The 24,090-nt window shown below is 32.5% G+C and overlaps 2 protein-coding genes across 2 annotated transcripts; one reads left to right on the top strand and one right to left on the bottom strand.

The window, feature by feature from the left end:
• The first annotated feature begins 337 nt into the window (after positions 1 to 337).
• LOC110718978 (transcription factor MYB62-like) lies at positions 338 to 3,659 on the top strand. Its single transcript, XM_021897918.1, has 3 exons — positions 338 to 831; positions 1,232 to 1,361; positions 2,698 to 3,659. Exons 1-3 carry the CDS (start codon positions 654 to 656, stop codon positions 3,272 to 3,274), a joined length of 885 nt encoding a protein of 294 aa, XP_021753610.1. The 5' UTR covers positions 338 to 653; the 3' UTR covers positions 3,275 to 3,659.
• Positions 3,660 to 9,916: 6,257 nt separating this feature from the next.
• On the bottom strand, positions 9,917 to 23,871 carry LOC110718968 (glutamine--tRNA ligase-like). Its single transcript, XM_021897909.1, has 23 exons — positions 23,534 to 23,871; positions 23,384 to 23,434; positions 23,135 to 23,206; positions 22,003 to 22,102; positions 21,789 to 21,884; positions 21,493 to 21,554; positions 21,252 to 21,353; positions 21,070 to 21,156; positions 19,744 to 19,896; positions 19,602 to 19,657; positions 18,357 to 18,447; positions 18,189 to 18,275; positions 17,815 to 18,012; positions 17,634 to 17,732; positions 17,304 to 17,435; positions 17,063 to 17,199; positions 13,643 to 13,742; positions 13,474 to 13,569; positions 13,221 to 13,321; positions 13,039 to 13,144; positions 11,354 to 11,443; positions 11,151 to 11,280; positions 9,917 to 10,432 (listed from the first exon to the last, which is right to left on the bottom strand). Exons 1-23 carry the CDS (start codon positions 23,666 to 23,668, stop codon positions 10,338 to 10,340), a joined length of 2,376 nt encoding a protein of 791 aa, XP_021753601.1. The 5' UTR covers positions 23,669 to 23,871; the 3' UTR covers positions 9,917 to 10,337.
• Between the last annotated feature and the right edge of the window lie 219 nt (positions 23,872 to 24,090).

The raw sequence follows: 24,090 nt of genomic DNA, 5'->3' as shown, positions 1-24,090 counted from the left end.
TTTTTTTTTTTTTTTTGAAATAACAAAAGAGTGTTAAGTTATTGATGATAGAAGTCTAATTACTATGGAGTAGATAATTCAAGTATTTAGTAGCAAATACATACAATTCGTCAAAGAAGTAACAAAGTGAAAATACAATAGTTAACCCGGCACAAACAAATGTCAAACAATATTTAAGCTAATTTTACAAAGTGAAGATTTGGAGGAATTTTAGTAACAACGACTTGACTTAACAACATGATTATATTCTCAGTCACTCTATTAACCTAAGCAAGATGCTAATATAAAGAACATTTCCAGTTCAATGAAAGAATTTGTTTGATAAACATCTTATTGAGGTAAAATTAATGAGAGTACACACACTTACTAAAAAGTGATTATTCCATTTATAGAACAAAAGAAAAACCCAAAAAGAATACAATTAAATTTTAGAAGGAATTAATAACAAGGCAATAGCACGTGACACAAACTTGTACAAAGTATACTTTTCCAACCTTGTTCAATAGAATTTTCTCCTTTCTTTTTTTCTCTCTCTCTCTCTCTCTCTTTATATAAATGGTATGTAGCATTCAGTGCTATCACTGCTTTAACTGAGCTCAATCACCACCCCCAAATCTCAACCCCACCCTTAAAAAAAAAAAAAGAAAAAAAAAATGAAAAAAGAAATTTTAGGGGATGATATTCTTAATAATTGTGATAATAATAACATACAAGATCAAGAAAGTGAAGAACTAAGAAGAGGGCCTTGGACACTTGAAGAAGATAATTTGCTCATCCATTATGTTGCATGTCACGGTGAAGGTCGATGGAATTTATTGGCTAAATCAGCAGGTAATATACAAAACACTATCATTTTTCGACGGGATTTGATTTTAGGTCTTGAGTATTGCTGCTAGTGTATAATACTAAACTAGCGTAGTTGATAAAATAACTCCTTAAGTTGTTTTTGATTAATTTTAATACAAAGAGGTAAAAGCATAAATATTATGTTAAATCACTTATTTATCATAGTGTAATTTTTTCATGCATTTCTAAAACAACAGTTGTGTTAATTTAGGAAATTTGTTAACTGTTTATTTGCAAATTTAAAGGCTGCAAAAATATTACGGTATTACCCGTGATTGCATTTGTATGTTTATTTTTAAAAAAAATTTAATTTTTTTTTTTTAAGATTGTATGTTTATTAATTAGTAGTAATGAATTAATTAGAATATTCATTTTGTAATTGCAGGGTTGAAAAGAACCGGAAAAAGCTGTAGATTAAGATGGCTTAATTACTTGAAACCGGACATTAAGCGCGGTAATCTTAGTACACAAGAACAACTTTTGATCCTTGAACTTCACTCCAAATGGGGTAACAGGTAAGCTTTTTTCTTCAAGCATTGAATTGAAAATCAAATAAAGTTCCATATTACTCTGTTTTTTTTTTGTTTTTTTTTTTTTTATTACTCATAACGACATGCATTGGAGTTTTGGCTCACAAGATGATTAAAGGCACTAATTAATATGCTCGGATGTGTAATTAGGCCCTAATTATGACTTCCTAATCCCCTTCAGTTTGCTTTGTGGGAAAGAGTAACTAATAAATTATAAACGCTATAATGAAGAAAGTGTTCCAATTATTTGAACTTCATTATACTTATCAATCTTAACTATTAGATGTCATCTAGTTTCCTTGTTAAAATAATGGTCAATAGTGGTCCATTTAGGATTAAATTTCGTCTGCATTATTGACTTTTTGTCAAACTTATCATTGATAATAATAAAATAATATAATTGTACTTTGCTATAATAGCTTTCTAGCTTAGCTAGGTTAAAGGATAATCGTACATTGTTGCATTTTAGTTTTTAATACTAATTAATGAAATCACTTTGTTAAAACACTAATGAATTAGACTACTGATCTCACATGTCATTTGTTAGTTTAATTAGTTAAAACTTTGTTAACCCTATTTATGGCACTTAAATAAAGTGTACGTAGCAATATATGCATCATATATATTTAAATAGTGTAACTCACTCACACCTAGGAATATGTAAAACAGTATACCGATGTGAAGATACCAACTCAACCGAAAGTTAGTTTATTCCTCATATCTTGTGACTTGGGTTGCATGTCTATACCTCCTTCTTCCCGCTAAAATTGTTCCATAACCCTTAGTTTTCTTTTTTAAGATTTGATTCACTTAAAAGCATGCACTTTTTGTGCTGTTGCACATGGGTTGTAAATGGGGGAAAATATGTCATTAAGGAATGGACAAACTCAATAGAGCGAACTCAACAAGGCAAGCTTAATGAGATAGAGGGAGTATGAAGTACAAAGTATTCTTTTGATGGGTAAAATGTCTTAGCCATAATCATGATAATAACATATGCTATGTACATATCTTGCATTCAATTTAATCATATTTCTTTAATTTCCATGATGAGCCATTAAGACGTTTTCCTTTCGAAAAGTTTCGACAATTACTTGTAACATTTCGGCAACTAAAGAAAAAGCTTTGATGGTTATTGCTTTTACACCAAAAATGTACTTAAGTACTTAAAAACCTATATCGGGTGACCAAGACATTAAGTGGTCCAAATTCTTGACTTTTTTTATTTTATTTTAAATTTCATAGAGTTTTTAGTCTTGAAATGTACACAATCTTAACATATTGCTAAATTATCGTTAATTTGAGGATTATTTCTTGATAGATGGTCAAAAATAGCAGCACACCTACCAGGAAGAACAGATAACGAGATCAAAAACTATTGGCGAACGAGGGTGCAAAAACAGGCTAGACATCTCAATATGGAATCTAATAGCCAAAGTTTCATAGATGCAATTAGGTGTTTTTACATGCCTAGATTGGTGCAGAAAATGGAGCAGAATTCGACTGAACATACAACTCCGAATAATGCTGATCAATGTGATCAAGTCGCGGCTTCTTCACACATTGTACCATCATCAACAACCAAATTAGAGGACATCAACTTTGATAGCACTAAAGATACTTCAAGTTCAAACACCAGCCTATCAAGTGTCCCGGAATTTCAAGACCAACCAACTAATAGTAAAGGCAGCTCCTCTGTTGTACTAGATGATATTCATTGTGTGAATAGCTGTAACTATGACATGGACTTGGGTTCCATGTCAGCATCCGATATTCCGTTCTCCGGCTGCCACATGGATGGAAACGATTGGCTCGATAATGATATGGCAGGGGATGGCATGTGGGATTTGGATGAGTTGTGGCAGTTTAGGAAGTACGAAAAAGATGTGGGCATCTAAACATGAAAGAAATGGGCCCTTTTTCAAAAATGAATCATATCCAGCCCCCTTTTTTTTGACATAGGCTTCTGATAAGTATCTACTCCGTATTATGTACCCAGCTAAAAGTATATATTCGTGTTTTTATTTGTACGTAATATTTTATGTTTCTTTTAGGTAAGATACCCCTAAAGTAAGCTGGGTGAGAATCCATCCTCGGCCTTCCACTTTTCAACAGAACTAATACGAAGTATGTATGTAATAAGTAAATAGTAATGTATATATGATGTAATGTAATGTTGTTTTAGTTGTAGGTGCAGAAATAATCCATTTTTAGCGTGGTAAATTCTGTACCAAAAAAAGTGTTGATTAATAATAAGTAAAAAATAAGTATAATACTCGTACATCTTTTTCTGTTGTACTGTTTGTGATGACTTTGAGAGCATTATCAACAGCATAATGAAATGAAATGCAAATTGACCACATTGTAAGTAGAAGATCAAAGGAGTAGTCAGTTGATAGGAGTCATGACTAGATGATAATGACATACTTTGATAAATAAAAGGGTATGGGTGAATGGGTCAATGGTACAATTATTGAATCATAAGAAAATGACATTTTACTGGCTGATTTAATCAGAGAAGAGGTAGGGGGGGGGGGGGCCTTTTTAATATTCACATTGCAAGATAACCATAAATATGAATGGTTCTTTTCTATACTGTAAGAATGGCCAAACAACCTAAAAAGCCCAACATAATTGGTTTATATGATATTTTATCTATTCTTTATTGACATAATAATAATTATACTTGTACATTGCTCTCCCTCTATTTTCTTGTATTCTAGTCGTTATCTCTTTTAACCTTATGAAATCGTTGCACATAACCTGTAACAGAGGTAGTAGAGTAGTAAAAATGTTTTCCCCCAAAAAACTAATTTATATACGGAGTATGTAGTAAGAGATTTTTTTTCAATGTGCAAATAAATGTCAAATAATGGTTACACTTTATATTACCCTTCCTCCTCTTTATTTTGCTTCCATTGCATTTCCTTTTCAATATTATTAACTATTAAGTGCATTTATTTCTTGGTGATTGGTTTTGTTCCTATTCCCCCGCCCTAATTATTTACCCAAAAGTCATTTTATTACTTTGCACAGAGTAATATTTGGTTGGAATGAGTTGAGAAAAAATAAAAGTAGTGGGGCTAAATGTATCGTTCTTCTTTTGCTTTAGAATAATTGACATGGTTTGACATTTTACATTATTATAATACTAAATTTAATTTTTTTTTTTACTACTAATATAATTTAAAAACATATATTAAAATGCTTTTAAATAGGTTAATATATAGTGTTATACTACTTTTTTAATACAACCTCCATTTTCTCCCTCTTTTTCTTAACAACATGCAAAAAGCAATGATTAAGTTACAATGAAACAAAAGGAGTACATATAAATCAGTGAAAGTGATTGAGTTTAATAGGTCGATGTACATAATGGATAAATGGTAGAGGTTTGATGATCATTGCTAACGGGTGAACGAAGAGTGAAAGAAAAGTACCTTTTTTTTTTTTTAGAAAATGAAAGAAAAGTACATAGGTATTGACTATTGAGTAAGTTGAAATTGTCAATATATTAATGAATTTTGTGAGGAGCATAAGGTGACTCGTGCTCTACTGCTCTAGCTGCCGTCTCCCCCTTTCCCACCATTTTTCTAAAAATTTAAATTTTTAATAGAAAAAAAAAAAATTAAAGTTCATTTTGGTCACTTTGATATTATTAACTCCTACATTGTTGTTTAAAAAAATACTCCAATCCAGATATACTGTTAGAGATATAATATCATTAGTTTCAGAAAATATATGCGTGATAAGAGGTTTTTCAGTGCGGCAAGCTGCATGGTGCGGCAGGGGTTACTTACTTACTTATAGGGTGTTACTTGTATTTTAGAGTTATATGTAATTTGGGATTACTTATATAGGTTACTTGTAGGGGGTTACTTATAGGGTGTTACTTGTATTATGAGGTTACTTGTATGGGTTACTTATATCGTGGGGTTACTTGTATTCTGAGTAACTCCTACAAGTAACTCCAGACCAAAACCCCATACCAAACTAGTAACACCCTATAAAGTAACCCCTGACCAAAACCAGTAACACCCGTACAAGTAACCCAAAATACCAATAACACCTGCAACCCTGATAAAACCAGTAACACCTACAAGTAACCCCTTACCAAAATCAATAACACTAATACAACTAACCCCTGAATACAAGTAACACCTACAAGTAACCCCTGACAAAACCAGTAACATCTTACAAGTAACCTCTGACGTACCATGTGGCCAACCGCATACAAAAAATTGTAATGTGCGATATATTTTCCATATTAATCTTATAAGCAGAATAGTAAATTTAAGGTTTATTTTATGAGGTTTATTTTATGTTAAGATATTATTTAGAATACATATCTAAAGATTTATGGTTAGGCTAGTATATCTTTTAGGATATTATTTCCAATCTTTCTATTCTATATTCTCTCTGTTTTATCAGATACCCTAAATTGTAATTTACTAATAAGATAAGTTTTAACATGATTTAATTATTTCATATAATTTAATATGCAATGTGAATATTCAGTGCTTAGTCTACGAAAAAATCTTGTATTTATCTTTATGCATCATAGAGGGAATAGTTATTATACATTTATACTCTTGTAAAGTTGTAATACAAACATACTAGTTAAATTTAGGGTCTGTTCTCATTGAATGAAATGAGTTAAATTGAACTGAACTTATTAGAGTTGAATTGAAATGAATATTTTATGAGAGAAGGAAAATTAGGAACTGAATTGAACTGGACTTATTAGAACTGAACTGAAATGGAAATAATCTGATGACAACAGGCCCTTAATTAAATGATTTTCCATTCTTTTGATTTTATTAATTTGATGAAGCTTGAATATAGTTTTCTATTTGAACTTGTGTACTTGCATTAACTTTCTATGAAACAGCCTCTTAGAGTCTTAGCTTCCATTGTCAAAGAAAAAACTTCCGTATGTCGCGGCCATATAGGATGCTTATTTGTTTTGATAGCAAGATTAGATATTGAAATGACTTTTTTTATTTGTTAGGTGAAGAAGAGTCAACATATTTTCAATAAGACTGACTAAAAGTATTCTAAATTCAAAATTGGTCTAATTAGAACTTTAGAAGTAGAAAGAAGAAACATACAGACCCGAGGAAAGAACATTCTTGTCTTATAATATTGGCATATGGCCTAATGGTAAAGAAAAAACTCTCAAAACTTTAAAGAGGTTCAAAGTCCGCCATGAAAACCTTAGAATGGGGATTCCCTTACTCTTACCTCTAAAGCGTCATGAAAAACCACCCAATTGATGATATGGTGCTTGTTCTCTAGCTTACATGTTTGTAATTATAAAAAAAAACGATGTTTGATTAAGATATGGTGCTTGTGTAATTGTGTCATTGTGTGACATATATGTACATGAAGTAAGCACTGAACAACTAGCTTAACTTTTAATAACTAATATTATCAAATCTATACTAATCTTTATTGATTCCAAAACTGAGATGACTAATGCATAGAAATAGAAGACTTTACAAATTTGCATTGCAACTAGTTCAAAACAACATTCTTAAAGTTGGCAATATAAAACGGATGAGAACATTAGTACTAGTACTCTATGAATCTGATACTATCAAATGTCAATTTAATTTTGATCCACATGACCTTATGTTGTGTAATCAAGGTTCACACTTGGTGCCAGATATTTGCACCAAATAAATAAAGTACAATATGAAGATATATCTTAATCGGTACTATAAGTACTGTTTATATATTATAAATTTTTCCTAAGGCTTGAACATGCGACCTCAAATTTCAACAATAAAACCTTATTTAATGAGGTATGTCATATTACATGTTCTTTTTTCCAAAATAATTGTTAAATTAAAAAAGATTTGTTATAGTAAAATGATTCACCCATAATTTCATCATGCTATCATCCACAATAAATAATCCCTAATTGGTGTTCATGTTAGCTTGAGTAAATTCTATAAGTAATCTTAGATTTTGATACCTAACCAAAAGTCTTGGAAAAATTAGAGATAAAATCCTCCTTCACTTAAACTAAATTTAATACTTTAAGTAGAATTAAGGGAATGTTTGGATAGAGAAAGTGGAAGGAAAAGAAAGGGATAGAAGGGAAGGAGGGAATAATGAAGAAATTTTCCAATCTCTCCATTTAAAAAAGATCAATTTCTTACCTATTTGGCTATTCCCCCCTTCCCCCCTTTTGTTTTCCTCTCAATTATTATCCAAATAAAAGATTATTCATCTTTTTATTTTTCCTTTCCTTTATTTTCCTCTATTTTCTTTAATCCAAACAAAGTGTAAAGTTAATACTCCATAATTGATTGAAGGATTGTTGGGTGTGACGATAGTAAATTGACTACTTTGAGTTATCTATAACTGTCTATATATTTATATTGATACAATAATAATAAATGCATTAAAACTTTTTCTAATATAGAAATAGAAAATTGTCAATTCTTTCTTGATGATCAAAGTATAGTCATTGTTCATTGGATGTCACATAAAATAATATAAAAATAAAAAATAATAATAATAATAATAATAATAATAATAATAATAATAATAATAATAATAATAATAATAGCGTGAATCGTCTGAATTCTTGAGATCGTACAAGTCACAATTAAGACTGATTGATCGATGTCTCTAGTTGAAAGAGTTCTCAGCCATACGGACCCTATTACTGTACTTTCTTTACCACCGCCCCCTGCCCATTTATAAAGGTGGCTAGTACAAGAATGGTCCTATATTGCCAATACTTTTAGGTTGGACTATCAAATATTCTCACATAATTAAAGGATGACAATTAAATCGTTATGATTCTTCTAACAGATTTAAATTAGTCCATGTTCATGTTAATTTTGAAATTGGATTGTATTGTTTTAAAGGGCTACATTGATCATAATTTATTATGATTAATAGTTATATTAAAAGACATGTTGTCAGGTTAGTTTAGGATTTGGGGTAGAATTCAAATGCCGTGTTGGATAATTTGGAATGGATTGATTTTACTAGGTCTAAACATAATCTATTCTTATAAAAGCATTCAAAGTTGACAAATACATTGGAATTTCTTCATGGAATACCATTTTGAACTACAAAACAACAATAAGTAGAGATATTAAAAAAATGTTGACAAGTAAAGATGTGAGAGAAAAAATATATATATATATATACTTAGTGATAAAAAAAAAAAGTAATAGTGAGTTTGAGTGGAGTCTATGAGTAAAAAGAGAACTAATATTGTCGCAAAAGAAAAATGTAATACTTAATTAAATTATTATTTTTTTTTTAAAGAAAAGACCAGTCCCTGATTTCATACAAAACATCCATATTAAGAAATTGACTGCAACAAAGTGAGAAAGAATTTATTTTCAAAAAAAAAAAAAAAAAGTGAGAAAGAAATAAATTTGGTTTTTATCATACACATGGTACTGTTTCTCAATCACAATTGACACAAACGCTTGACAAAAAACAAGATTGTATATAAGCATTTACAAGAATAAGTAACCAATATCCAATATTTTAAGCATAATTTGGACTACCTGTTTCTCAATCACAATTGACACAAACGCTGCCAATGGGTAAAGCTCTTCCAACGATAAAATGTCAGGTTCAGGCATCAATGATGCCATGGTATGATTGAAAGTTCAGGTTAATCCTATGAGAAAGATGTTTCTTACTCCTCTTATTTTTCAAGGTAATACCTCTACCCTCGCAGTCTTTTAGGTATAGTATATGCAAACCAAACACTAAATGTAAGGGGAGAAAGATAAGAGATCCTAAACCTCAAGTGACTACAGTTCAAGGACGCTGATTACAAGGTGAATCCCCAACCAACTATATAAAACCTTTCCTACGGACTTACGTAGTAGTATGTACGCTTCTTCCTTGGGAGTACAACAGTTCTTGAACTGACTCAAAAACACAAATTTTCATCAAATATGCCTTTTAACCACATCCGGAAAAATGGCAGGGATTGAAAGTTTTTTCTCATTTGATCTAGAAGTTGGAGCAAATGCATTAGATTAATTCCAAGTACACTAATAGAAATGTTTCCTGCAGTTTCTCTAAGACATCTAGTAATTCAAATTCCTATTATTTTGCATGTTTTTTTTCCCTAAAATGATTGAAGCTTTCGGCCAAATCCAGAAAATAGTATTAATATTGTCTCGTGTATAATTATATATGCATCCCATGATCAACAAGAAGGGTAAGCAGGTAGGCATGTAAGAAGTTTTCTTTCATATGAAACTTTTGTTTTGAGAGACCATGTGGGGTGTTACGAAGACTGCTACAGCATCCACATTCGAAATCATCACCACAGAAGTCCCTTTCTGCATTGCTTTTAGCAGTTTCACACTCAATCAACATGGCAATAGGAATAGCCTTGGTTGGCGTTTGGGTCCAATTTAATAAATAAAATAGCCACAATTTCCCAATGATGGACCTCATTATAGTCATCACAAGCCTAATATCTCTAACAAAATTATTTTTTAAAAAAATACGAAGTATAAATAAATAGACAAGTACGATAAATAAAATACTCGTAAAAGTTGACAAGCTTTATTAGTAAGGAGTAAGATCTTTCATTAAACTTAGATTAACCAAATAAAGAATCAGAGGTTTTCTATATGTCAACAACTCCACTCCAAAACAGCCTTTGTTTTGAAAGAGAAGATTGATCAACTGGCACCTTAATTTTATACAGAGAAGGTTTCTAAGTGTAATTGGCCCCTATTTAACCTTATCCCCCATCTCCCTCCAATTTTACAGATAATCCAACACACAATGACAATTTCGCACCGTGCTGTGTGGAGATACAAATCAGGAATCACTAAACGACAGCATTGACACTATTTTAGCTACGATTCTCCCCTCTCTTTAACATTTCAACTCATACAAAATTTTGTACAAGCTAAGTATTTAAATTTACCAGAAGTTCAAGATGACAAGACCTGAAGGCTACTTACCACCCTTGACGTAGCTGTCCCTTAATGTGACTGTCCGGTTGAACACCAATTTCTCTGCTGTGGAGTCCTTGTCAACAGCAAAATAGCCTGAAACCAAAGATAAAATTTAACAAATTTTAAACAAAACTATTGACAATTGTCAACATTTATAGGAAGTTTATTGAGCTACAAAGAGTCCATTTTGTAGTGATGATCTACTTCTGTATTTCTAACTTGCAACATACCCCATTGGCACGTATTGTAAGATATAGATTTGAGAAGGTAACAGATAATTAAAAATAACCTAACCTTAATAGCTGAACTCTTTCAGGCTCATTTTTAATTATTTTATCAATTTACCTTCTCTAATCTCTCTTTTGAAGTTTTGATGTGTGTACCAAGAGGGTATGTTGCAAGTGATGATAAAAAAAAACCGAGGAATTATAATGTAAAATAACAAAAGTACAGATAAGGACATAACTGGCAGGGGAAAATCTAACTTTGGCCCCGTTCCATTCAATTTATTTTGACTTATTTGAACAAAATAAGCTCAAAATTTTATGTAGGTCAGAAAATATAGTTCACAAATAAGTTCAACTAAAATGAAAATAAGTTAAGCCAAATAGATTGTACCCTTCGTCAATGAATGACTTGCCAAGAATTGATGAATGTTCCAATTACAGGCAATAGGTATAACAGGCAGACATAAAAGTGCTATAAATATGATTGCAAAATGTAAATATGTAATGCATATCCAGGAATTATATGTAGAATAGACCTTGCAATTATATTAACCATTACTTAGAAGTGGACCAGTCAGACGTACCGAGACGTTCAAATTGAAATCTGTCACCAAGTACTGCATTTCGAAGAATGGAAACTGCATATGCCTCAGGTATGACAATTTTGGAGTTGGAATTCAAGTCACCAAGCCAGTCATCAAGTTCAGCAGGATTCTATAAAATCGGAGATTAGTTCATGAAAAGAGGCAATGAATAGTTGAATACAGCTAGACAAGAAATCACCTACCTCAGAAAGGAATAATCTGTCAAACAGTCTAACTTCAACTTTCAGAGGATCGACGCCTGGAGAAGGCTCAGCAACCCAATGAAGGACACCCTAAGAATTCAAGCAATAACCAATCAGCTCATTTCTAGCAACGAATTAAAAGAATGTCACTCGCACTGGGAGATGATAACAACAAAGCATCTAGCTACATCTTTCTATATAATATTAAAATTTCAAAAAAAAAAACCAAGATCGTTGAACTGCTCAAAAAACCTCCAATAGATCAGAAATATTGGTAAAAACTAACTTTTCCAACAGCTGGTAATGCAATGACAACATCAAGTCCTTCACAAACCTAATTTTTATTCTAATTCTGCTTGAACGTCTTAATTCCATAAATGGGGTCCGGCTATATGAACCATCTTAGTACTATTCTCAATCATTGTGGCTCATGTTAAGCAATGTGACGAATTAAAAGAATGTCACTTGCACTGGGAGATGATAACAACAAAGCATCTAGCTCATCTTTCTATATAATATTAATATTTCAAAAAACAAAACCAAGATCGTTGAACTGCTCAAAAAACCTCCAGTAGATCAGAAATATTGGTAAAAACTTATCTAACAGCTGGTAATGCAATGACAACATCAAGTCCTTCACAAACCTAATTTTTATTCTAATTCTGCTTGAACGTCTTAATTCCATAAATAGGATCCGGCTATATGAACCATCTTAGTACTATTCTCAATCATTGTGGCTCATGTTAAGCAATGTGACAGTTTTACTCTGGCTGTCACTGACCTACCATAACAAAAACCTCTGCATTATGCTCTTTAAATCTTAAATAACATTAAGCATGTCAAACTTGCATATTCTTCTAAGCTACTAGAGCAAGGCTGAGAGGAAAGTAGAATTTGTATGAACTTTTGTAAGAACAGTCCCATGCCCATAAACTTCATTCCCAAACATTAATTTATCTCAAGGTGTAATAGAATTTTATGAGGATAATGTGATACTTGGAGCGAACAAGCATTAATTATTGACATTTGACATAGGAATCCCCTTGCAAAATTGCATTTGAACCCCTTACCATTATCACCGATTAATCATTCACTTGGACCAAATTAAAGTGTTGTTCTCTTCAACCAGATAAAACCATATTTCAAATGATGATCCAGAGCAACCTCTAAAAAAGTGAACCTCCCTTTTTGTTCCGAGTTTATTGCTGCCTAAATGTCATAATCAAGTAACAAACTAACAATTAGCATGGTGAAAAAACTCAACCGCAACCTATCGTATCGGCCTAGTTGTACCAGCACCGATACTTTCAGCACTGTGCCACTTTTTAAAATAGACCAAGATTTAGGCCGAGTCAACCGATAAGCCAATTTTGGCGCTACCACTATCATACCTAGCTTTTTAGACAATTATTCAACTTTTCTCAACTCTTTACTCCAATAACGGCTTTAAACCTTTAATATATTCAAGAATTTACCAGACTTTTGTAACTATTATGCTAGTATTGTTTCTAGAATCATGATTTTTAAGAACGAATTGAATTCTAAAAAGGAACCACATTCATGTTGCAACATTCGCAATCCGATGCACGATATCTGATACCAAGATAACGTGAGCGTCACTGCGATCACAACCGTTACCGCATTTTTAAAAAATGGCAGTGACATATAATGAGTGAGAAAATAACCTTTGGCTTCGTTTTCTTCTCAGGGTCATACTCTGCCCGAATTTCGACTACTGTCTCATTGTCTGGGCCAAAGATCACATCAGTGCATTTAATGGGATATCCGTACCTGTATTTATACATGTGTGATGAGATATTTACCCAATTATGTAGAGAAATTAATCAAAGTTCCTCCATATCCATACCTCAATAAGACAGACTTTCCAGGAGCCAGACCATAATAATCTTTTGAGTCTTTCATCCGAAAATCAGAACTTTCAATGTAAACCACATTGGAAAAAGGAACCTGTACATGAACTACTTCAGGCCAAACCCAACAATAAGATACAAGTACGAAAGAAAATTATAAATAGGAAGGCCATATTAGGTGGTTCCATTTAAATGCATTACATAGCATCCCTTTTTTCATCTGAAAAATTTCAATGCTAAATTGCTGACCTTGTACAGAGCTGAGTTGTCATTGGTTTGAGCATCTGGCCACTTCTTTGCGTCAAGTTCAATTACTTTACCAGCTTCTAAATTGGTGATGACAACCTAAAACAAAAGGCCGATAAGACACAAGGAGGTATATATCCATCATATGAAAGAGATAAAAAGAAATACAAACCTTTAGGGGATGTAGGACAACCAATGTGCGAGCAGCTATTTTATTAAGCTCCTCTCGTATATGATACTCAAAGCGATCTACACGGATCAAACTATTATCACTGCAAGTAGGAAAATCTAAAATGTTAGGAGTTGCACATAAGATACGTACAATCCATTATCCATGTTACTTAAGAGTTAAGACTTGAGTATGAGCGTCGTTACAGGTAAATATCAGAGAGCCTGAATCGACTTGCCTAAATAATACAGACACATGCACTGTTCTTAGTATGGACATGGATGTGAAGACACATTTTTTGAAAATTTGTAACATAATTTCTGAAAAGATTTATCTAAATTTTAGCTGTTGAGAAGAGATAGGAAGTGAGACGTTTCTCAATTGTTGTCTGGATTTTAGATCAGCTCCTAGAAGATTGAGCTCATCTTAATCTATTATCAATGCCCTCCAATCCTCTGTCCCATCTTAATTAAGGTTCAAATTTTAAAGCAGTAAAAAGTGTCAATTACAAGGTAAAGTGTCAGATACGGATTCATACCCACACCCTTGTTGTGTTATGTTGATATGAGCGTGGCAGCCAAACTTCCATGTAAAAGTAACACGGCATGCAATACATAAAATTTAGGAAAATTTGTCTAGAAGGGACATTATCTTCACTTATTTGTCTAGAAGGACCTTATATATTTTAAGTGGTCTAAAAGGACCTTATAAGTTTGTTTTGTTGTTTGGAGGGACCTTGACGTCATTCTCCAACGTTGACCCTCGCGCGTGATTGTCACGTGACTTGCAAAAATGAGCCTTCCTTTTTTTTCCTCGTTTCCCTCCGATTCCTCCTCTCTCCTCTAATCCCCAATTTCTTTCTCTCTCCTCTGCTTATCCTCAATTTTTGTTCTCAATTTCGCCATACTTTTTTCTATATTGCTCAATTTTCCAATTATTTGCTAAAATTTTTCCAAGTATAGCAATGTTAATCTGTTGTTCAGCGTGTTTTTCATTGAAACTGTTAACCTATTTTCTGTATCAATCGTTCTATGGCTTGAATTTAATCGATTATGAAATTTAGGGCTCTGAAGGCTAAATTAATTTCAAAATTCGTTTCTGAAGTGAAATTTAAAAAGTAGAGATCAAATGTGCTTTCAGTTGAAATAATTGGAGTTGAATTGTGATTTTGATTCAGCATTGAGAACTTTTGGTATTTTCCTTCATAGTAATAATTTAACGCCAAAATAGCTGTCAACAGAATGCTCTAAATTTAATGTTGATAGTCGTTGAATTATATTTCGTATAATATAAGCATATTAAATATACGGAGTACTCGGTTTGCCATTCATATTAAGCTAAGTTTAGAATAATTGGGGATTAGAGGAGAGAGAAGGAAATTTAGAGGAGAGAGAAAGAAATTGAGGATTAGAGGAGAGAGGAGAAATTGGAGGGATAAGTGGAAAAAAAAGGGGGGAGGGTCATTTTTTTAAGTCACGTGCAAGGTCAACGCCGGATAAAAAAGACAATGGGCGGATTCCAACATCAAGGTCCCTCCAAACAACAAAGCAAACTTATAAGGTTCTTTTAGACCACTTTAAATTTATAAGGTGCTTCCAGACAAAGCTATAAATATCTATACTAATATATTAAAAGGCGTTCCTAAAAACGTCTCTACGTCATGTGGATCCCTTCACTACGCCACGTCACTCACTCGACTCCTTATTATGCCACGTCATCCACAACAATACTTCACGTTGCCTCAACTATATTGGAAAAATGCTAAATTAGAGAGGAAATAGAATAGCTTGTATTGCTCGATTATTATTCATCAATAGATTGAGTATTTATACAAAACCTAAGCTAATAAGATAGGAAACAATCTTCCCTAAAAGATATACTAGTCTAACCATAAACCCTAAAGATATATTTTCAAAATAATAACATTAATATCCTAAATATATTATTCTCTCAATGATATCTACGGAAAATATATCACACATATATTTTCCGATATCCCATATCTCTAACAAAAAAAATATATGGATGACAAGGTTCGAACTCTTGTCCTCTATGAAGAAAGATTATTGTTTAACCATTTAGGCTAATAATCATTTATGCTTTAATGTTGCACACTAAATAATATTATTCTTTACAAATATTGAAAATACATAATTCATACACACTATTAAATGCTCTTAAAAATTAGCAAGTGTACAACTATAGAAGTAGTACCCTGGGGCAACGTCAATAAGAAGCCATACCATCTTTGCTATCTAATATTTTTGTTTATTTATTTTTTCTTAACGGTGAGTTTAAATTGAAGGAAATGGAGGGAAAAGGAAGGGAATAGAAATGGAGAGATGGAGTATCTTTCATTTGGATAGCAAATGAGGAAGGGAGGGAATTGAAGGGGAGAGAAATGGAAGGATTAAATTGTAGAAAATTAATCCATCCAACAATGGAGAGATTTGGAAGGAAAACTCACCATTCTTCCCTCCCCTTCTTTTCCTTCCCCTTTCTTTATCCAAATAAAATGTAAATGTAGTTAATGTATGGCATGAGATTTTTTTTTTTTTTACAAATTATTTTCTTCAACTAAATCAGTAATAAAAGTACGTATTTAAGATTATTATAATACAAATAAACTATTATTCGAAGTAAATAATATTTAATGTATAGATTTGGGGTATCGCCGGGACTAAACACTAGTTACTAAAGTAAAAACCGCTGACATCATTACTTTTTCCAAATTTTACACATGTCAGCTTCTCGTTCATTTTTTTCCCGCCTAAACTTTTTTTTTCCTTTTATGTTTTTTTTTAAATAAAAATCTAAATACTGATTGCAAAGTAGTTTTATACAATACATTAAACTTTTTAGTTTTCAATACTTTTTCGTTTAAAAACCTTTTTAAAATCTTAAGGAAAACAAATATCAACCTTTTATATGTGTGATTATTCCAACTAATTACAAAGTTCGCAAAATTTTATTGTGGACATGAATTTTCTTTTGTTTATGTTATTTTATTTTTTGCAATTTGGTTTATGTTAATAATATCGTATGTAATACAAAGATTTTACATATTTTGACTGATATGTCTTTGAAGTTTACACAATTATAAATTTTTTTATTATATCCGTGCATCGCACGAGAGTTAATCTAGTAAGTGAACATATATGTCCCTTCTAGACAAATTTTCCTAAATTTTATATCTCTTTTATCACAACAACTAATGTCCACTTTTATAACTTGTGCATACTATTTTAATATCCTTTCTCTAAAAAATCTTTAGCAACATAAATCACTTTACAAGGCCAAATATGGAATTAATTTTGGGACACAGCAATCACCAATGCCAAAATTTCATTTCACAATCACCCAAATCAGTAGCTTCTGAGCAAGAAACAAAAAGAAAGAAAAAGAAAAGGAAAAAGATCTCACCTTCTAGTGATCCCAATACCCCTAACAAATGCATTGATAGCTGTTGGTGCTACACCCCTACGACGCAAACCAGCAAGCGTCATCAATCGTGGATCATCCCACCCATCAACATACTTCTCCGTAACAAGGCGATTAAGCTGTCAACACCAAATTGAAATCAGCTTCAGAAAGTTGTGTAGTTGCAGAAGAAAAACACAATATTAATGAGCTGAATGCATCAGCGACAGATCGATAAGCTTACTTTGCGTTTTGACATCACTGTGTTTGTAACATTTAACCGCGAGTACTCCCATACATAGGGCATATACTGGCCAAGTGCATGCAATAACCAATAGTAGGAAGCCCGCCTTGTCTCAAATTCCAGCGTGCACAGCTGCATTAAGAAAATTGGTATTTATTTTTAAATATGAGGTAAAACCCAGTTACCCACAATTTACTTTTTAAGAGTAATACCTATGCATAAATTGCATGGGAGAGGAACAAAAAATACTGAATGCACTAATAAAATGGTGGATACTTAAGATGCAAACACAATTTAAAAAATGAAATAACTTGCAGTAAAGATACATACCGAGTGAGTCACATTTTCAAGTGAATCAACAATGCAATGGGCATAGTCATAGCTAGGGTATATACACCACTTATCTCCTGCTTTAGGATGACGAGTAAACTGCAAATAAATTATAAATCAAATGAAAAAATTTAAAATTAAAATCAACAAGTTATACAATTAAAAAGTTACAAATGCTTGCCTTGATTCTATATGCAATAAGATCGTACATATTAAAGTTGTCACTCTGCATATCTTGCTTCATCCTCAGTGTTGCCTTTCCTTCCTCAATCATTCCTCTTCTCATTTCCTTGAACAGTTTCAAAGATTCTTTTACCGGTCTGTCTCTCCATGGACTATTCATCTTTTTTTCTCTATACTCCTTTATCTCATCAGCAGTCTGCAATTAAACACGCAAAAAGAAACAGCTTTTTCAAGAAAATACCTAAAGTAAGAGGAACTTTGTAAAACCACTGTGACCATTTAAGAGATGGCATGTCAAAGGTTAGTTATGGAAAAGGTTGCACGTATATATGTAAAAGACAAGATAAAGAAGCAGAGGCAGAATATAGCAACCTGATGATCAACATATGCGTGACCCCTCCTAATGAGTTCGACAGCTAAATCATACAGATCTTGGAAATAGTCACTGGTATAAGTTATCTGCAATATAACAGCAGAGACAAGTGAATACTTGAGCTGGTTTGCACTGTTATACAAACATGAATAGTGAAAATTATATACCTTGAATGGCTCCCATCCCATCCATCTGACTATTTCTTCAATATGGTCAATATACTCTTTTTTTTCAGCTTCCGGATTTGTGTCATCATATCTAAATTAAACCAGAAGGTGAATCAGATCTAATAAAGTACTATACAATTATCCCAAAATATGTTTTTTTTTTTTTTTTTTTTTTTTTTTTTTTGCTTTCATCAGCAAAGCCACAAAATGTTATGCAACATAATTGAGTTTTTCTTTCTAAATATCTTCAATAAGATACTGAAGCAACAGAAAAAAACAGTTACAATATGCAGTTTGTGTAGACATACCCACGTGGCCACAATTTTTAAAGCAAAAACAACCATGCTTATCATATAAGCCAATTCCCTCAATTAAAAGAAAAGATGTATAAACAGGCTGCCTTTTTTTCAAATGATTGTCAAAATTTTCATCTAGGAATCCAATTCCACATTAAAGAGCTTAATTGACTGTATCAGAGTATATTCCATGAAAAGCTTTTCCTTAATTCTACAAATGCTAAATTGAAAGCCAATTTTAGGAGGAACTATGAATAGAGGTGATTATTGGACAGGGTAGTCCAATGATAATAGGGTCAGGGCCAAGCTTATATGGCTTTTAATAGACAGGGCTATTAATGGATAGGGCCCTTATTGGGTAGGGTCAATATAGGGCCAACATGTTTTTCCAATTTAGTTAATAAAGAAAATACATAATGTAAAAATAATTGTATAGATTAATTTGTATTCATATGTATTTAATAATGGCTTTGTCTAATATTTATTTTAATTGATATTTTTTTGGCCCGCCCATTATCGACCCGCGACCCGCATTGGCCCGACCCTATATTGACCCTATAAAATGTGACCCTCTTTGACCCTGACCCGCAACCGACCCTGACCCGACCCACCCAATAACCAGGTCTAACTATGAATAACAAGCCAAATACATATACCCTGCACAATTTTCTCGAATTCGGTACAAACATAGACCTTATTAAGAAAAGGGAAAAAATAGAGGTTCACTAATCCATTTACTTCAAACAACATCAACAACAAAGCCTTAGTCTCAAAATGAATCCCGCATAATCAAATATACAAAAGCCAAGAGACAAGAAGTCAACAATGAAACTATAACATGTAGACATCATAAAGCCAAAATAATACATCAATCAACAGGAATAAGAGTTGTAATGGTACCTCAAACACATAGCAACTCATAAAAATATTAAATCACAAAATATTTCACCTTAGATAGCAATTTCCTCCTCTGTCCTTTGCCAATCCAAAATCAACAAACATAGCCTGTGCATTTCAGGAATAGGTTATGCTCCATTCAACAAAAAGACTTAAGGCTTCTGCTACATTAAAAGCAGCAAGTTGCAAATCACCTTAGCATGACCAATGTGAAGGTACCCATTTGGCTCAGGTGGGAAGCGAGTAAAAACTTTGCCCCCCGTCACTTTCAAGTGCTTCTCAAGAATCTCCCGGGAATTGTAAGGTCTTAAGACAGAACCATCACTGAAGAAAACTTCAGTGTGGACCTAAAATAAACAAGCCAAATAACAAAATCTTAGCCGAAAGCAGCAAGTATGTTTTTATCATAGGCCTTATGCACAAGCCTTAAGTGATCCTAACAGGTCAAAAATAACCTGGCAACATTCTCACAACACAACAACACGTCCCAAAAAAATATCCTACAGCACTTTTGACTTATTTTAAGACAGTCAACTAAATAAATAGATAAATAAGGGCCCACAATTCTAATCTAAGTTCTGCAAACATCCCAACAAAGTGTTGTTGACACCAAGACCTATTGAAAAACTTTAAAACAAGAAACATGTAATGCATCAACACACCCACCCTAAGCTAGATAGTCACCAATTGTATGTAGGTTTTGACAATAATTGCCTTGAAGAAGTTAAAAGGTGACATCAGCAATTTTCAGAATTAAGTTAGCTTTGGGTATCATGTCAATAATGAGAACTATAAGTAACGCGGAATGATAAGAAAAAAATTATTTAGTCATTTTTTTTATTTTTATTCTTACTTCTGTGGGAGTGTCTCCAGCCACTCGAAGGTCTGGGATTGCATTCTCTATAGTAAAAAATTAATTGCATTGCTAATATGAGTATATAACAATAGAACCATTTACAAGTTTCCCATTTCCTATTGTTTTTTTTTTTTTTTTTTTTTTTTTTTTTTGGCAATAAATGTCTGAATCCACTGCAACAATTGTCTAATATTAGTATTTCCTTCAATTTAAACAAAGGAAACAATATTTAGATTACAAAGGAAACAATATTTAGATTACAGAAGATTCTTTTGAAATATATACTCCCTTTATATGCAATTAAGTGTCATTTTACCTATAACTTAATCAAAAAGCTATACCAGCCCGTGGCACCACCCCGTAATCCTTAAACACTTAAAATTATACTAAGCTAGAATGCCATATTTTTCAATTTAAACAAAGGAAACAATAATTAGATTACAGAATATTCTTTTGAGATATATACTCCCTTCATGTGCAATTTGTCATTTTACCTATAACTTAATCAAAAAGCTATACCAGCTCGTGGCTCTCTCTATCTAATTTCAGGGAGCATACATGAATAGATAGCAAACATATTGTATCACCACTTGGGCTGCAAAGGATAATTCTTCAGCGAATAAAAGCAATGAAATGACAAAAATTGCCTGCGAAAATTTTCTACCTTAAGATTTTCTTCTGGTGATGGGAAGATTAAAAATGGGTTAAGGTCTTCTTCAGTTGGCTGTGCTGGAGTAACAGCAGCTTGTTCCTATAAAATGTGCAATAGCAAAATAAATAATCATACAAATTACAATGAAGCCTGAACCTCCAAGCATAGGTTGTAGACTGGAGGAAAATGCCTACCTCAACTTTAGCAGGCTTTTCCTTTTTCTTTTTTACTGGCTTTTCATCATCTGCTGCAGTTCTTTCACCCAATAATTCCCGTAACTTTGTATCTACCACTTGCTGCAATATTCAGAGGCATGATCCATATTCCATAAGATCACACACATATATATACACACATTTCACTCAAAAATGTAGTACAATAATTTAATCTATGTGACTTGTCTAAAATAAGTTGAGCGAGCAAAGGAAGAGTGACCTTAACAATCCTTGGATCAGCCCATGGCTGTCTCTCTCGAACACGTCTAAATAAGTCACCAACTGACAAAGATATATAATTACATGTCAGCAAACAATCATACAATAACAAAGCACAATTATGGAACAATTGATCAACATAGAGAATACAGGATTTGGTTAGAAATAATATTATATGCTCAAGATATGCCCTGTTCCCCCCACTCCCCCTTCCTGAAGAAAAAAAAAATGATAAAGGGACAGGTATAAAGGAACTGCTACTGCAATGCATAATAGCCCAACATGAACAATGCAAACCATTTGTTTTATAGCGCTGCTCCAAAATTGTTGCTTTACTCTCTTCAAGTATTTCACCAACAGTATGCTCAATCTCTTCATTAGAAACTTCAACACCTAGAAAACCAAAATAGAGAGATATATTAAAAAATACTTGCATAAAGAGCAACAAATCTTAGAATTAACAAATTCAAAAAGTTCATTCTAATAAAAAAATCAAGAATTAATTGTATACCAACTCCACAAGCCTTTTCAAAGTCATTGGAGCTGAATTTCTCAGGACCAATATCTGAGAAAAATGTAAAAGCAGCTTCCAATTGAGCTGGTGTTTTAATCTACAAAACAATAAAATTATCAATGCATCATCCATACGTTTTGGATTTTAAAAAAAAAATAATAAAAAAAAGGGCACAAAGACTACTCAGTCCAATAAAGTTAACATATTTCGTTTCTTAAATCACTGCATTGAGTTACATGTTACGTTAACTTGTAGCTCACACCAAACAATGAAACATAAAACACATCAATATTTACTAAAGTAATTTTTAAAACGAATGAAGTATATAAAAAGAGATTTTGTGTCCGACTCCAAAAGATTGATTCCTCAGTTAGTATGTTCCATTTCTTTCCCCCAAACTCATTACAGGATACTCCGTATGCTATAAATAGACTCACGAAATCCAGGCATCATGTTAAAGTTCAAATTTTCTGGAAGCAGCGTGTAAGAAGAACTAAAAAAATAATCTAATTTGTCTTCCAAGTGAGGAGAGATTCACTATTCGTCTATTCATAATCTTGACGGAGGTTGGAGGAAAATTAAAATCACTTTAAAATTTACTCTTATCAATTATTACTTAGTAGAAAACAGCTGTTAAGATCAAGTTACGAATGAATCAATCGAAAATTGCACTATAACTATTGTTGGGGTAAGGCATGTACATATGAATTGTATGATCGCCCATAGCTCACCTAGGGTTAGAGCCTCTATAAAGACATTGGAGTGATGAGATGGAAAGTTTTTTTTATTTTGCAAGCAAATGATATTGCCAAAGTTTAGGACTTATTTTAAATAGAAAGGATATATAAGACTTATTTCACCTCAATTTTGTCAAATAAAATATAACGCACATCAGAATCTCGAGTTGCTGATCATTATAATTCATCCGTCTTTGCTTTTACAAATATTTCAGTAGTTGTAGATTCTGAACACTGTTCTCAAAGCTACTCATACAATAATATTATGATCACAAAATATATAATTCACTAAACTAACACTAATTTAGTCAATATGCAAGCAAAATATTACAATTGCATCACCTCATCAAGATAATATGTAAATATGTACATTTGATAGAATTATAGCTCACCTTGGACGAAACAACGTATTCGGCTAATACAGGCCGATGCACAAGAGCATTGCTAGGAAATTTCGTGGCAACCTACCATTAAAACAAACCAATTTCAATAAAAACAAACAAGTCCAATTCAACAATATGTTCAATCCACCATTATAACAGAAACATTTTGTAAAAATATATTCCAAGCAATAATCAACAAAATGAAATCAAATTACGGATTTAACACATAATTAAATTTCTCAAAACAATCAATTTCACCGTGTAAAGAAGATTTCCTGTAGTTCGATTGCATCCATCAGTAACACCAGCCTAGATTCCACCAAAAGTGAGAACAAATAACCAAAAAATACTCCGAAAAAATTCCAGTTTTTGGAGCAAAAAATGGACGAAAAATGAAAAAATTACTACCTCATTGATTACAGCCAATAGATTATTGGTGACCTTGTTGTTGGCGACTGTATTATGAGCGACTCGTTCATCTAATCCAATTTTCAGGAAAAGCTCCACCGCATTTTCGGGATTTACCGGCGATTTCGTCGGCATAGTGGACGAAATTAGGGTTTAAGGAATAATCTCCGGCGAAAGGCGACGAATCTCCGGCGAAATGTAAAATGGGTTAGTGTAGTGACTAGTGAGTTAATATCCAATGCGCGCGGCTGAAATTCCAACGGGCTCGATGTTTGGTTTTGAACGAGTCCGTTTTTTTAGACAGTGAAAGTTATGCTACGGCAATTAAAGTTGTAAGCATTACGTGATACTCAAGCACAAATGCACTCTTCAAGCTTTGGTGGACAAAGGAATACTTTCTACTCCCTTGGTCGGTTCCCTTTTATTCTTTACGTTTAGAGTTATGCGCGGTTATTTAGAAAAATTAATAAAGTGAGTGCATTCAATCATTTTTGTCATTCATTGAGAGATGGTAATGGAGACTACTACTACCAAAAAATAATGAAAAAGAAAAGGTT

This window comes from Chenopodium quinoa, unplaced genomic scaffold, assembly GCF_001683475.1.
Source record: "Chenopodium quinoa cultivar QQ74 unplaced genomic scaffold, ASM168347v1, whole genome shotgun sequence".
Taxonomy (NCBI): Eukaryota; Viridiplantae; Streptophyta; class Magnoliopsida; order Caryophyllales; family Amaranthaceae; genus Chenopodium; species Chenopodium quinoa.
This window is presented reverse-complemented; position numbering and strand designations above follow the sequence as displayed.